General features: G+C 56.0%; 6 protein-coding genes across 6 annotated transcripts; 4 read left to right on the top strand and 2 right to left on the bottom strand.

The window, feature by feature from the left end:
• Nucleotides 1-4,651: 4,651 nt before the first annotated feature.
• Nucleotides 4,652-6,615, top strand: CGCA056_v012409 (putative methyltransferase; the record flags this gene model as incomplete). The annotated part of the gene is made up of 4 exons (XM_037327653.1): nucleotides 4,652-4,689; nucleotides 4,973-5,210; nucleotides 5,397-5,483; nucleotides 6,115-6,615. The coding sequence occupies 4 exons, from the start codon at nucleotides 4,652-4,654 to the stop codon at nucleotides 6,613-6,615; spliced, it is 864 nt and encodes a 287-aa protein (XP_037173787.1).
• A 98-nt stretch (nucleotides 6,616-6,713) lies between these two features.
• On the bottom strand, nucleotides 6,714-7,821 carry SHB17 (Sedoheptulose 1,7-bisphosphatase; the record flags this gene model as incomplete). The annotated part of the gene is made up of 4 exons (XM_037327654.1): nucleotides 6,714-6,807; nucleotides 6,883-7,101; nucleotides 7,254-7,517; nucleotides 7,643-7,821. 4 exons carry the CDS (start codon nucleotides 7,819-7,821, stop codon nucleotides 6,714-6,716), a joined length of 756 nt encoding a protein of 251 aa, XP_037174570.1.
• A 1,500-nt stretch (nucleotides 7,822-9,321) lies between these two features.
• CGCA056_v012411 (uncharacterized protein) lies at nucleotides 9,322-9,873 on the top strand (the record flags this gene model as incomplete). Its single annotated transcript, XM_037327655.1, has 1 exon — nucleotides 9,322-9,873. The coding sequence occupies one exon, from the start codon at nucleotides 9,322-9,324 to the stop codon at nucleotides 9,871-9,873; it is 552 nt and encodes a 183-aa protein (XP_037174569.1).
• A 48-nt stretch (nucleotides 9,874-9,921) lies between these two features.
• On the top strand, nucleotides 9,922-10,244 carry CGCA056_v012412 (uncharacterized protein; the record flags this gene model as incomplete). Its single annotated transcript, XM_037327656.1, has 2 exons — nucleotides 9,922-10,035; nucleotides 10,086-10,244. 2 exons carry the CDS (start codon nucleotides 9,922-9,924, stop codon nucleotides 10,242-10,244), a joined length of 273 nt encoding a protein of 90 aa, XP_037174112.1.
• A 473-nt stretch (nucleotides 10,245-10,717) lies between these two features.
• ubp6 (Ubiquitin carboxyl-terminal hydrolase 6) lies at nucleotides 10,718-12,424 on the bottom strand (the record flags this gene model as incomplete). Its single annotated transcript, XM_037327657.1, has 1 exon — nucleotides 10,718-12,424. The coding sequence occupies one exon, from the start codon at nucleotides 12,422-12,424 to the stop codon at nucleotides 10,718-10,720; it is 1,707 nt and encodes a 568-aa protein (XP_037174103.1).
• An 821-nt stretch (nucleotides 12,425-13,245) lies between these two features.
• Arpc4 (Actin-related protein 2/3 complex subunit 4) lies at nucleotides 13,246-14,041 on the top strand (the record flags this gene model as incomplete). Its single annotated transcript, XM_037327658.1, has 5 exons — nucleotides 13,246-13,248; nucleotides 13,314-13,640; nucleotides 13,744-13,869; nucleotides 13,933-13,977; nucleotides 14,033-14,041. The coding sequence occupies 5 exons, from the start codon at nucleotides 13,246-13,248 to the stop codon at nucleotides 14,039-14,041; spliced, it is 510 nt and encodes a 169-aa protein (XP_037174345.1).
• Nucleotides 14,042-14,789: the final 748 nt, after the last annotated feature.

Raw genomic sequence — 14,789 nt, forward strand, 5'->3', positions numbered from 1 at the left:
ATGGTAGGCGACTGGCAAGTACCGCACGACGCCAGTAAGGGAGGGAAGGGATGGATCGATGGATGGGGGCCAATGTGACTGCGGTCGCCCCCCTCAACGCTGCTCTCGCCTTGTCACCGACTTTCAACCATCCATCTCTGATCTGTCGTCTCTGATTTCCGGTCCCTTACCACCAGGTGTGGCGAGCAGAGGTGTGCCTTTGCTGTACATACGGACGCTACTGGCAATTTGGGCTCAGAGGAATGGATGCATGGGTGAGCGGATGGATGCAAGGGAGGCGGCCCTCGTCCTCGCACCCTCGAAATGGATCAATCCGACCATGCGGCGAATTCAGACTGAAGAAGCAAAGGAACGACACGGGCGACGACGGCGACAGCTTCTGTGACGTGTCAACCGCTCCGAAGACGCGAACACGGACGCAGCCAGCCTTGCAAAACCGCACGTCCCTGTCGCAGCGTGACCACACCCTCCCTTTGCAATGAGAAAAACTACCCGTCCCTCATCTTCAGGCTCTGGGCGTCACATCGGGCTGAGGTTGGAAGTCTGCTTGGTACGGATGCCTTGCCTGGGACTGCGACACCAGCAGACAGAGCTGGGAGAGAAAGTGACTTTGTGATACAGTGCGAAAAGCTTCTTGTCACACATGCCAGGGTGCCACGACTTGACAGCCCGGCTGACCTGGCACGCCTGGCGGGATCGAAACAGTAGGGAAATTGCGGCTTTGTTGAGTCAGGGCCACCGGTGAAATTTCATGATGGAGCAGCCTCAACAGCTCCGTTCAATGAATATCAGACGGGGAGAGAAGGACAGGCGACTGGATTCAGTCATGGTTCATGGGTGAGGTCTATCTACCACTTGAGTGCTAAAGACAATTGTCATCTACAGCAGAATCATCTTGGTATGGTACACGAGCTACCTGGCCTACATTTCATCCAGTGATACGTTTCTGGCCGACACGATTCTGGAGATTTGTAACCGAGACGCCGCCGACAATCACCAATCGAATACGCACTCAAGTACGCACAGCATACCACCCTACGCAGCATACTACATGGCGCGTTGGCTTGCTTTCTTGGGCCCAAGAACCTGCCCACACGAAATGTCCATTGATAGGCAGCGTTTAGGCAATAGCATGCCGCCGGCGTTTGCGTGGCGCCGACAGAACCGCTGAGTACCTCCGAGATGGAGATGCAGATGCATACGGAGTACCTAGCTAACGACTGAGCTGCATCCGTGTGTCTAGTCACATCAACCGTCTTCCACGGGACCTCGGCGGCATGCAGGCTGGACGGGTGGATAGTGGAGAGACTCACCCGCAGTCAGGGCAAGCTCAGAACGGTGCCATGCCATGACAGCGCCCAGCGGAGGACAGGACAGCCGGCCGAACACGCTAGGACCCATGCCGGATGGACGATTGACGATTGCTCGACAGACTTCCCGCTGCGCATTAACCCCCCCCAGCCAAGGCGTGTGCCGCATACGGTTCGCTAAACTGAAGAGCCGGCTAGCAGATGGCCTCCATGTCCCAGGTTCAACGGCGACTGGATACCTACTACTACTACTGCATTACCCTAACCAGAAGCTATGAGACGGCATGCCCAAGTGGAAGATCTCGAGACTTTGTCGTTGGCTAATGTACTCATTACGGCACGGCACTCTAGCGCAACCTGACCAGGCCTAACGCGGCACTCATGGGTCTGTCACGGTGTTAGCGAAGTACGTTAATGCTCTACTTGCTATGAAGGCACAGAAATGGCTGTCGCCTTGCCTCACACAGGCTTCATGATAGCTGAGTGAATGATATTGCAGGGACAAGTCTTGGGGCCGAGGCTTAGGTGATGGACCGTCGACTGGGAAGTGGAAGTGGACATGATCAATCAGTACTGACAGGGAAGCAGAACACTTTCGCGGTCTGGCCAAAAACATGGGCGTGCTGAGTGAGCGCGCTGGACGCGAGATGGTGGGGGAGAGATGGAGACGAGCCATCGCGAAAGCAACGAGGATGGCTGGTCCAGGTTGAACAACATGGGATGAGCAAGGCAGCAGACGCATTACGGCGGCAAAGCAGCGGTGAGCAGAAAATCTGACCTGTTGCGTACTCTCAGCTCAACAACGGCCACGAAGTTTGGTTCGCCACGGCTTTTTCTTTTGTCAATCATTCTCTATGGTTTGTTGTCCCCCCATTTCCTGCCCGGTTTCTTATCTTTCGCGGACTCGACTCGGTGTTTCCCTTGAAGGTCTTACTTTGGCCGCTTTTTCACTTCAAGCATACATGATGCAGCGTCTAGGCCCAGAGATTTCGCTGTCGTGCGATGCGGGAGTTTGTTGTTGGTTGGCAAACGAGCAAAGATGACCTGTCAGATCTGACAAGAATTTCGGCGCAAGACTCGCAACAACAATAACAGCAGTACTCGTTCGCAGACAAGCGACAGCGGTATGTACCATGGTACCGACTAGACTCGTGTGGGAAGTCAGGCTCTAGCATCGAGGACGGCAGATCTGGGGTCCCGGGGTTCCTGATTTCTGCCCTAAGCACAGAATGCGGGTGAACCCTCGACAAGGCATCGAAACGGCAAAAAGAAAGCAATGGAGAGAGACTGAGAACGCGCCGTCATCTGACCGCCTTGCTATGTACGGACACTGCGAGTACACGGATTCGCTGCGCAACGCGGATACGTGGACGGACGGCCTGCGTGAGGGGAGGGGAGCTGCTTGCTTCATCTTCTTCTCCTCATCACCCGCCCATTCCCAACCCCAGTCCATGATCCAACATGTTCTTTTTCCTTCCTTCCCCCGCTTGTCTACCGACCAACCGTTCATGGAGGAAATGCTGTCGCCCCTCCCTCCGGGTCGTGTCCGTGGCTGCCGACACCCTGTAGCAGATGCAGGCTACAGAAAAAATGGTCCTGCGGTGCCCTGTCGTGCTGTCGCAGCCGGCGACTGATGTGGTGGTGATGATGCATCATGTCGAGGCATGTATGGTACTTTGGTCACTCTCTTCGCGCCCAGCCCCCAGGCAACCGGGCATCGCCCACCGACCACGTCGCTCACACCCGAGTCGGACCTCAGACGGGCCTGCTTGCCTAATCGTCCCTTCCGGGCCACCTGCATGACAGGTTGCACTCAGGGAACGGGTCGGACCAGTCAGGCGCGGCGACGATATTTGTGCTACTCCAGCTTGGGCCCGTCACCGCCCGCATGGTGCTGCAGTCACAAGCGGCGGACCGATGCGGCCTGCAGCAGGATCGGCGTCGATCCGCTTGTTTTTACCACCAAACCTGTCCACGGCAGCTGTCTTGGTCAAGTCCGGCGACCCGTAAGCCCCGGCCACGGTCACACCGTTTGGGCCCCCGTCTCTCCGGCTCTTGCACCTCCACGTCTATCGTCTTCCCCCTCGTGATGGGGATGCGTCGTCCATTGCGTGCCAGTGCGTCCTGTACGAAGCAGACGCTGGTCTTCGTTTTCCAATCCCTCTCGGCGACGGCGATGGCGACGACTCTTAATGACCGTGTGCGACTCGCTGCGTGCAGCTGCGTGTGAAGGGCACATAATCCTTCCCTGTACAGAGTACACACACAATATCTTAGCTGTTGGTATTATGGCGTACGTGTGAGGTGTCAGTTCCTGTCGTCCGACCTGTCACGCTTGCAGTGGGTATTTCGGACGGCCCTGCCCCTTTCTTGCCGGCCCCGTAGCTGTAACCTGATTTGGGCCCCGGATGCGTCTTCGCATTCCGCCCGGAGCGGCCTCGGTCGCAAGAACCAGACGCACCACAGAAGAAACCCTACTATGCTACAGAAGTGAGGAAGAAAGCATGGTCGCACATGAGCGGCTACATCCTACGCGCGCAGTCGGTGGACTGCGGAGGGAGCACACCCATATCCGTCTTCGACCCGGGAAACGATTGAAGTCGTCGTCTTGAACCATTTCTGACATACCCCAGGTCTCCAGGTACGTCCGAGAAGGCATGATCTGTCTGAGACAATATCATTCACGTGATTTCGAGTCTCGCTGCCTTTGGCAGTAGGCGTCGTCCACCCACCCTGCACTGCACTCTACGCAGTAGACCCCGCGCCTAGTCACCGAGTGTGTGTAATGTGTGAATGGCATGGCGCGCTGTTGTGTGGTGTTCGGGGACCAAGTTCGGGGCCTTTGAAGTGGGTCCACGCATCTACCTTAGGTACGGTACGGTACGGTACGGTACGGTACGGTACGCACGGTAGTGCTGAGCAATTGGGGTCTCCCGTCCGGACCAATTCCGCGCTGAAGTGGCCGAGAACTCTCCGCGATGTCGATAAAAGCAACTTCGTCGAGTCTGCGTCGCCTTGTAGGAGGAAAAGGAAGCAGACGGGAGCGTGTCACAGTTCAGCGCTTGATTTGACGAGTCAAGCAAGAGCACGCTATCTTCTGCCGAAGGTCTAAGTCCAGGAAATTTTCCTTCTTTTTTCCATATCTCCCCAACGAAAAGGCGGGGAAAGAAGAAAGCAATCCGCAAAAGAGTTTGCAAGGGAAACATAGACCAACATCTACCGACAGAATTCAATCAAATCCAGTCCAGCACCAACACCCAACGAGTCCACACGCACCCCTAAGTCCTAAGACCGTGACTGGCCTACCTCAGTAACAGCAAGTCGCAAAACTACCACACACCATGACGGACACGGCCACCGCCAACAAGGCTTACTTCAAGTGCGTATAGAGCAGCACCCTGCTCCAGATCACCTACCTACCTACCCACACAACCCCGTCCTTGCGGCGCCGATTCAGGCCCCCCAATCACGTCTGATTTGCCCACTGTTTCTCTCGCGGGTTCCTGCAGATACACCCATCGCGTTTCCATTCCATAACCGACGGGAAGGAGGTTTGCATGGTGATACGACGTGCCCTTGATATATCGATGGCGTTTGGCAAGAGAGGCACCATATCTCTCATGCCTACACTGCCTTCTCTGACTGACGTAATGTCGCCATAGTAAACTTGCTGCCGAGTACGACACCAAGTACGAGAAGACCATTTGGCAGCTTGAACGAGAGATTCGCAAGCGCAAAGATTTCATCGGCGTGGACTGGGTCGACGAAGACGACGACGAGGATGAAGATGGAGGCGACGAGAACAGCGGGAAGCCCGCCGCCGCCGAAACAAATCCGGCTACCGACAGCAGGCCGGTGAGACTGCTCGACTACGCTTGTGGCACCGGCCTGATATCAAGGGTAAGTTTGCTTGCCTCGACTTATGTCGAGTCTCAGCACCGCGCCGGCAATTCTGTTTGCTGGCGCGTTTGTGTACAACGCTCTCGCCCAAGGTCACAACCTGTCTCCCCGACAACAAACACAACAAGAGGAAGGGGGACGAGGCATCACTTGGTTCACTTGACTGACAAACATGGTATTGCCCAGGCTCTCGCCCAGTTTACCACGCATTGCGTCGGCATTGACATCTCGGGGAACATGGTGGCCGCTTACAACGCCCGGGCCGAAAACCAAGTGAGCCAGAGCTTTCTTCCGTTGTTTGCTCCTTTGCCCTTTACACACAGACGCAACCCAAGTTGTAAATACACCCGAGTCTTCCGAACGTGGCTGTCTTTCTTGTTTTCGCAATGGTGAGAAGGGCGCAGCAGCAGCAGCGAGCGAGAGCGAGCAGGCAGTAAGTGATTGCTGGGAGACATGACACACAGAATCTATTCGCGTGCGCCGCCTTGAATCTCTGCTCTGGTAACTCCAAGCACAGACGACAGTCTGGTCCGGTCTCTCGATCTCACCTTGGTCTCATCTCAGCCCTGCTGACCCCCATGACGTGGACGCGGACGGCGGTGCTGTGACCACTTTGACACTCTCACACGCCGCCGTCGCGCGCACACACACCCGACGGGACCGACGGCGGCTCATCGAACCACCCCTCCCCTTCCCTCCCTGCCTCCATCCCTCTCTCCTTGTACTTACTGCATTTCCCCCTTCCTCGTCCGGGCCACCCTTCCCCCGCGCCCAATGTCATCTCATCACATCCCAGGAGCAGGGCGGGAATGCACGAAATAACCTGTGACCGGACAAACTTCGTGATTACGTTGCAAAAACAGATGTGGCCTTTCAGCTGACCCCGAAACCTCTTCCGGCATAGGGCCTGAGCACCGACGAAATGCGCGCGTATGTAGGGAACCTCACGGATTCCGCCGACCCGGACCCGGCCGCCTTCGCCGGCGCCGGGTTCCGTGATTTCGATGTCGCCGGCGTCGGGCTGGGTTTCCACCACTTTGCGGACCCGGAGTACTCCGCAAAGAAGCTGGTCGAACGGCTCCGGCCCGGCGGCGTCTTTATCATTCTCGATTTCCTGCCGCACGAGAAGATGCACCACGGTCTGCCGGCCGCGCACACCGTCATGCACCACGGGTTCTCGAAGGAGAGGATGCGTGCCATCTTTGAGCAGGCCGGGGCCGGGAAGGACTTTGCCATGGAGGAGCTTGGGAGCGGCGTTGTGTTTGGTGGGCATGGGCATGGGCATGGTGAAGGTCACGGCCACGACCACGGTGACGGGCATGATCATGGCCATGGTCACGGACATAATGCACCGAAAGAGGGGATGAAGAGACGCGTGTTCCTGGCTCGTGGAACCAAAGTTTAGAAAAAGATAAAGGCGTTTAATGTCTGGTACGAATCGATCACTCGACGAACAAGAAGGAAGTGGGTGAATTGATACGCTGGCCTGCCCAACATAAGACTCTACTGCTGCTGCGCTTGTTCCTTCTCAATGATATCGACGGCGAAGGCACCTCCGAGCAGGATAGCCGGCTCCTCGATGCTGTGGTGTTCGTAGCTGCAGCATATGTGTTAGTGTCTCTGCCAGAGAAGTGAATTGCTGCTGCCCGCGAGATTGTGTGATGATACTCACCTCAAGGTGCCGACACCGCCGGCCTCAAGCAGAAAGGCCGGGCCGTCTTGAAGTGTCTTGCCGGCCCAACGCATGGCAAAAGCGCGGAGGATGTGACCGTGGGCGACGATCAGGACGTCTCCCTTCTGCGCCTCCTTGTCGCCGATGACGGGGCGGTGCCATCTGTCACGGATGTCCTTGATCAGTCGGTCCAGACGTTCCGTGACATCTTGGGGGCTCCTATGTGGTGCACGCGGTCAGCTGCGGTACTCATTTCACATGGTCTCCTTCCACTTCCTTCCCTCGAATATCCCACGTAAGGTGGGTTCTTCAGCAGGAAGCATGGCAAGGGGCTGATCCTCCGAGGATTGGGACAAGCGGAAAGTACTCACTCGCCACCCGGGCAGCCATCGCGCCAGATGTCCCAGTTCTCGGACAGGCCCTGCTCCTTGCGGATGCGACGGATCTCGGGGGACGTGATGCCCTCGTAGTCGCCGTAGTCCCACTCGCGAATGTCCTCGGTGACCTCGACACAGGCGTCGCACTTGGGTCCGTCGCCCTCTACTTGGCCATGCTTCTTCCAGGGGAGCTCGTCGGTGAGGCCGAAGTTCAGGAGCTCAAATGTGCGCTGGGCACGCTGGCGCGGAGAAACGTAGCTGGTGATGGATTTAGTGTTCTTCAGGGCAAAGGCAACACAGATGAAGTCGAGGATTTCAACAAAGTATGCGTAGGGTAATGTGGTGGTTGCAGTAGAATGAAGGAAGGAAGAAGGCAGACGTACATGTGTGATATCTTCTTCGGCACGATAAGACGGTCACTTCCCACAAGAGCCCGGCCGGTGGCCCGTACACGCTTCTCGCCGTTGGCCGTCAGGGGAATGTCGGTGGAGCCGGTATGGCGGCCGTTGAGGGACCACTCCGTCTCGCCGTGGCGGATGACGAAGGCGCGCGGGGTCGACATTGCGGCGGTGCGGTGCGGCAGAGCCTCTTTTCTCTTGCACACTAACGGGGCTTTGACAGCGGATGCAACCTCGGATGAGATGGGAGGAAGCCGTGGGTGGCGGCGTGACGGGGGGCCGACGGTTGGATGGTGTGGAGGAAGTCAATGCAATGCTCTACGGCGCTCCTCTCGTCGGGCTGGTGGAGGGGAGACAAGGATATCGAGTTAGTCTGCGTGGCGTTCTGCGGCAAGATGTAGGCAGTTCTGTGACGTCCGCGCATGAGGAAGAAATATCGGGCAGTAGGGGAATAGGGCCGGAGAAGTTGAGACGACGCGCGGGAGAGGCAGAGGTAGGTGTCGAGTGACGTGCCCCTCGGCGGTTTGGCTTTCCAGCCGTCCCGCCTTCCCGCGGTTCCGCCCATCTTCAGCCCAGCTCCGCACAGAAGAGCGGGATCTCTGGAAAGAGGGTTGAACCGGTGCTTTAACATGGAGCCCAGTAGAGTTCGGCAATCGGACATGCGAGCGCCAACTTTGGCTGATGAAATCGACGGTCCCAGCCCATCATCCCGCGTCCCGCGATATCATCCAAGCCAACGAGCCCACCATCAACTGCAACTGCGGGGGAGGCGGTGTTTGAATCGAACTCTTGTCGTCCTCTCGATTCGACTTGACGTGCAGGCCAAAGAAAAAAAAGACAAGCCTTCTTTCCCACGTCTTCCGCGGATCCTCCACCCCTGTATCCTGACCTCTTTTTCTGGCCGCGAGAACGAGACATGGTCCGCAACTCCTTTCGCGTGCACTTGCCACAAGTTGCGTCCCATCAGCGGTAGTCACCTGGCTCTGTGACAGACGTCTGGCTTCATGCGGGCCAGGAAGACCGGGGGAAGAGAGCTGGACAAGTGCCAGAAGAGAGATTCCTCCGTTGCGGTGCCATGAGATGGATGCGTTTCAGCCGGGGTTGCGACAGACAGGGGGGCCGCACACTTGTCTGCTCAATCCCCCCATGCAGGCAGATCAGACAACACAACACATCCGGGTAAGCCACCGATAAGAGGATGGATGGGAAGAATCCCGCCGTTGTCTAGCGGCGCATGGTGCTGAACAGGGCGAGCAGGGGGGAAGCAAGTCGCGATTGTCAGGCAGGAAGACGCAAAGAAAGGATGAAGGGTGGAGGAAGAGACAAAAGAGTTGCGGACGAGGGAAGGCCAAGGGGTGGTGGTGGAGGGGGGCCAGAAAGAGCTCTCACGAAGTTTGTTTCAACGCACCAGAGATGAGTGGGCAATGAATAAGCCCGCTGAAATGCTACCGAAGGACAACCAAAAAGGCAGTTTGGTCCTTATCTCTCCCGCTCGGCCGGTCGCTTTGGGTGTTGCAAGCGAAGAAACGCAAAACTTTTTTTCAACACTTCCTCTGTCTCTCTCTGTTGTTTGAAAAGGTAAAAGGCACGGGATATATATTGAATAACTCTCTTTTTACCTGCTCTTCTCCATTTACCGAGCGCCTTGCCCTTTGCAATCAGTCATGGCCGACGTCACGCCCGCCGCCGCCGCAGCAGGTCGATTACTAAGGACGCTGGGGCTGCCGGAATCACAGCGACAAAGTCTTGGTCTTCAGCGGGGCACCGGTGTTCCCGCTCCCGGCCGCTGCTCACACGGCGTCGCCTCTGCAGCAGTCCACGCTCTCCATTGTTCGACAGAGGAAGCCCCTGAGGCGATCTCGCCAACAACTTCCCTCGAGCTCGAAGCTTGGCCTTCAGAGCCATCGACGCCATCCACCGCCGAGTCGTCCGAGTGCGATTCCGTCGGCCCCTCGACGATCCCCCCAGCCCTGCGACGCAGGTACTCGCACTATTCGCCGCTTGGCAGGTTACGAGGCCATTCGCGAACCAATTCCCTCGACTCGACGGCGACAGACTCATCCGTCGCCTCGTCTTCTTCCACGTCCTCCACGCGGTCACGCTGGAACATCTTCGCGCCGGTGTTGGACGAATTGACGGCCTCAAATCACCGATCCGACTACGCCAGCGACAAGAAGAGCAGGCAGTCAAGAGAGGTTTGGAGGGAGTACTGGTGAACTCCTGCTCGTAGTAAGAAGGGAGGGAAAAAACCAGACACCGTCGCAATGAGCGGATTCACAAAGTTCCGCGCCGGCCTAACCGCTGCCGGCTGCGCAGCCATCATCTTCACGGGCGCCACATACGGCGCTGGGCTCAAGACTCAGGAAGAATGGACAGAGGTGGGTAAAATACACCTGGCTCATGCTGCCTGTATACTGATTCCTCGCAGGAACGACAGAAGTTCCATGGGTCGCCATATGACGAGCAAATTGCGCTCCTGGAGGGCCAGCGAGTCCGCCTTCTTTCTGAGCGTCGAAACTGGGAGAGAAAGTCGACGGCCTTGGAGGAGAGGATACGAGAGAGAGAAGCGAAGAAACCAGAGAGCTGATCGAGTTGGGACGTTACTCGGCACTCGACCCAAGTTGCTATGCGATGGTCTTGAGGGTGTCTTTGGGCCTTGAGCAAACCTGAACACGCCCCACACTACTTAACAGGGCCAAATGGAAGAGAGGCGAGCGAGAAAGATTTAGTAGCAAAGAACCGCGACGCCCGGTATCTTGCTGAATCTACTGCTCAGATATACAGCAGCAGCAAACCTGCATGCACATGTAATCACGCAACGGAGACCACCCCGACAAATGGGCGGCAATGTAATTGTAAATGTATTACAGAGATGGGAGCATCACCAAAAGCGATAGCGAGTAGAGTAATGAACTCTGGCCATTACATTCACCGACCTTTCTATCTATTCCCTAGTTTCATGTTCTTGTGTCATTGTGTCGTTTTGTATGCCACCCATAAGCTCGTTCCGCTCGTAAACGCCAAGGCCGATGCTCTCAACAGCTTTTCCGGCTGCAAAATCTACTCCGACTTCTCCTCGACGGTGGGCAGCGGGATAGCTCTGTAGAGAAGAATCAAAGCAGAGTGGGACTCGCCACCACCCGCCAGAGCATCGATCTTGTCTGACGTAACCTCCGAAACCTTGTCATCGTTGAACCACCACCACTTGCCGTCCTCCTCACCCTTCGCGCCGGTCTTGGGGTCGATGGAGGCAGTCTTCTTGACGTATGCAGTGTAGTGACCGCTGTCGGCGCTGGCACCCTGGTGGGTGACGACACCGCGCAGCTCGTAGATTCCAGACTGGTTGGAGCCTTCGTCCTTGGCCAGATCCTGGTTGACAAGTGCATAGAGCTCCTTCTTGGCAGCGAGGAGGGCGGCGTCCTTCTCGGCCTCGACTTCGGCGTCGGTCTTGAATGTCTCCTCCATCTCAACATCGCCATCAGAAGTCGTGGCAACCATCTTTCCAGCGCGCTCGGCCTTCTTCTCGTTCGCCTTCGCCAAAGCCGTCTTCTCCTCCTTGCTGGGAGCTCCGGACGCTCCCGCAATGTCGCCCCGGTCGTTGGGGTTGATTTTGCGCCTCTTGCGGGCACGCTCGATATCCTCCTCATCCTTTCGGATCTCGCGAACCTTGTCGCGGACGGGGATGAGCGCCTTCTTCAGCTCATCGGTACAGAATTCGACGACGTCGAGCTCGTGGGGGAAAGTGACCTTGCGCATGATCTTGGCCTTCTTCTGAACCTCGCGTTTCCAGAAGAAGCGAACAAAATGAACAGTAAGGTACTTTGGCAGGCGAGAAATCTGCGACTTCTTGGTGTAGGTGGTGTCTCTGTCCAACACGGACGACTTCTTCTCCAGCTTCTCCGACAAAGCGGCCAGAATACCATCACGCAAGTGGTTGATTGTTTGATCGATATGGCAGTTGAGCTTGAGGAAGGTCTCGCTGGACTTGATGGGCTCCTCGCCGCCGTCTCTGGCGGCTTGCTCATCAGCCTCGAGTGTAGACTGCAACTCTCCAGCCATGTATCTGTCGATGAAGGAGGAGCCTTCGGACTCGGCAAGCTTCTGCTTCAGCTGAATGAGAATCTGAGACCAGGCCTCCTCGGCATCCTGCTGAGCATATCCATTTCCTGTCTTGGACTTTTCGGCGAATTGGGGGTAGACCATGCGCAGAGTGCTCAGGAAGGTGAGCGGGGGAATGCTGCCCTGGGTCTCCGACATGTTCTTGTAAAGGTCCGTCAGCTGGGTAGCCAGGTCGGTCGATCCCATGCCAAAGCTGCTGCTGCCACCGCCGCTACCCGACTTGTGTGTGGTCAATGCTGTCTGGAGTTCGGGAATCGATCGGAGGGTCTGGAGGGTCGAGTTGAGGTAGCAGGTGTTGCCCAAGTTGGTGAGACCAGCGGGCGTAGCACCCTCCTGTTGAGCAGCTTCGGCTTCGGTCATGTCCTCGACGAACTTGACCGCTTCCTTGGGTCGGGCGAGATCGGCGTTCTCTCCGGAGGGCTTTCCCATCATCATGAGGGTCGCGCCCGCCTTGAGGCCGAACTTGGCCATGTCGTCATCATCCTTGACCTGCTTGCCCTTCACCAGGATCTTCTGTCGCTCGGGCTCGACGCCGGTCAGGCTGTAGAGCTGATACTTGAAGGTCTCGCCGTTGGACGAAGTGTCGACCTCGACTTGGTACTTGGTGCCTTGGTGGCTAACGGTAACTACCCCCCAGTTAGTAAGCATTGAAGCTGCCGATTGCTCCTAAACGTTCTCACCTGGTATTGACGCCATTGTTGCAATGCTGGCTGAACTTTTTGCGGAATGGAAAGGAAAGTATGTGTGCGGTATCTAGAACAGAACCCAACTGCAAGACGTGCAGGTACAGCAGAAGTTTGTTGAAGGCACCAGAGGTTTGCGTCAGTACGGGCAGCTGGTGGCAGAAAGACGTAGTACAAGGCACCGGGGGGTACGTAGGCGGGGAAGCGGTGTACCTGCAGGGCCCGTTTCAGCTGCCGATTCGTTTATTGGGATATCCCCTTGTTGCACCCTTTATCGCCTCTTATCACCTGCATTCGACCATCTTCGAACGTCTTCGGAAGGCGAGAGATGCTCCTGTTCGTTGCAGCAAAATCCAATGCATGCGGGCTCTGATGCTGTTCCAGTTCATTGATAGTGAATCTAGGAATCTTGGCACCCAACATGGCCCAGATTATCTCCAGAGGCACTTGTTGACTGAAAGTGACGTCGGCTGAACACCTCCATCTCGACATGCGTCTTGGCTTAACGGGGACATGCAACAAACAAGCACAGGCGGGGGATCGCCACTAAGGAGCTTGCTCCCAGATCACGTGGAGAAGTTTGAGGATGACTCAGCAATGTTGCGGTGACAGCTTGCGCATGAGCACGGTCGATGGAGCTCTGCGGCGGTGCTAGTCGCCCCACTACGAAACGTCAGGCTTCCGGCTGTGCCAACCTCAGTGCTCAACCTCACGAACCCCGCGGTCAACATCCAACTCCAACCTCTCAATATCACCAAAGGTTGGACGCGGCCAGGCTTCGCCATCATGGTAAGAGCTTCTGTGTGATATTAGGCTTTGTCTTTCGACTCAATTCGCTAACGTGACTCTGATAGTCTCAATCCTTGCGACCCTACCTCCAGGCCGTCCGGAGCAGTTTGACGGCCGCCCTCACGCTCTCCAACTTCGCTTCCCAAACCGCCGAACGTCACAATGTCCCCGAGATTGAGGCCCAAACCTCCCCCGAGGTCCTCCTGACCCCCCTCACCATCGCCCGTAACGAGAACGAACGTGTTCTGATCGAGCCGAGCATCAACTCCGTGCGGATATCCATCAAGATTAAGCAGGCCGATGAGATCGAGCACATTCTAGTCCACAAGTTCACCCGGTTCTTGACACAGAGAGCCGAGTCTTTCTTCATTCTCAGGAGGAAGCCCATCAAGGTATGCCAGATGCCTCAGTTGCTGGCCGGTCTCGGCGGCAGTTCGATGCCACGTGGCACACGAGCCCCTTTTCCAGGTTTAGGATGCTGATGGTTTTATTCAGGGATACGATATTTCTTTCCTCATTACGAACTTCCATACCGAGGAGATGTTGAAGCACAAGCTGGTCGACTTCATCATTCAATTTATGGAGGAGGTTGATAAGGAGATTTCGGAGATGAAGCTCTTCGTACGTGCTACCGACAAATTCAGGGCCACTCCGTAGGAGGACTTCATTGCTAACAATCCCCAGCTCAACGCAAGAGCGAGATTTGTTGCCGAATCTTTCCTCACTCCCGTAAGTTGATTTGTTCCTCACACTCAGCCTTGACGTCATTGACCGTGTACCTTAGTTCGATTAACTACCCATCAAAGCGTAACAAAGTCTGAGAGGTTAGTATCGGGAAACAAGTGAACGTTTCCCGCCTACTTCGCCCAAGATACTAGCCAGATCGAGGTTTCGAGCAAGGATCATGAGTTGGAGTTAGATGTTGGCTCGAGCGTAACCGGAATACCGGGATCCACATTGGGTCCGACTTCGACATCGGTCCGCAAATCCGGGGCCGTGTGGGAATGATGATTGGGACATACTTGATACACAAAAACTCAGATATGATCATGAACTTTAACCTTCATCGTGCGCTGAGAACGTCAAGTCGAGGTCCGCATCTTTCTGCATCATCTTGAATCAATGATCTTGCCAAGGATGTTGCTAACTTGGCAAGAGATGTACGATGGTTCACATTCCTAGCTGCGCTCGAGATTTTCCATGCACCTTCATTCAAGCGAGCTTGATGGAATTATCAAAAGACCGCCTAGTCCTTTCCTATGTGCGCGGCTAGATTTCCTATGTACTTAAATACTTGTATTATGGGCGATAGCAACGACGACGCAAGTGACGTTACCGATGATACTGACGACGGCGATGACGGCGACGACAACGAGAATAGTAACAACAACGACAATGATAGCAAACCAGATTAAGGTGCATAGCCACAGGAAAAGCAGTCGTTTTAGCACAGGAAAAAACAATCAGGCGGTCTCATTAGCAAAGCTTCTCCGTGGATCAGGTCGCGGTCACAGAACAATGACTTGTCACCCTTCTACCGA

This window comes from Colletotrichum aenigma, assembly GCF_013390185.1.
Source record: "Colletotrichum aenigma strain Cg56 chromosome Unknown KSG_Cg56_contig08, whole genome shotgun sequence".
NCBI lineage: Eukaryota > Fungi > Ascomycota > Sordariomycetes > Glomerellales > Glomerellaceae > Colletotrichum > Colletotrichum aenigma.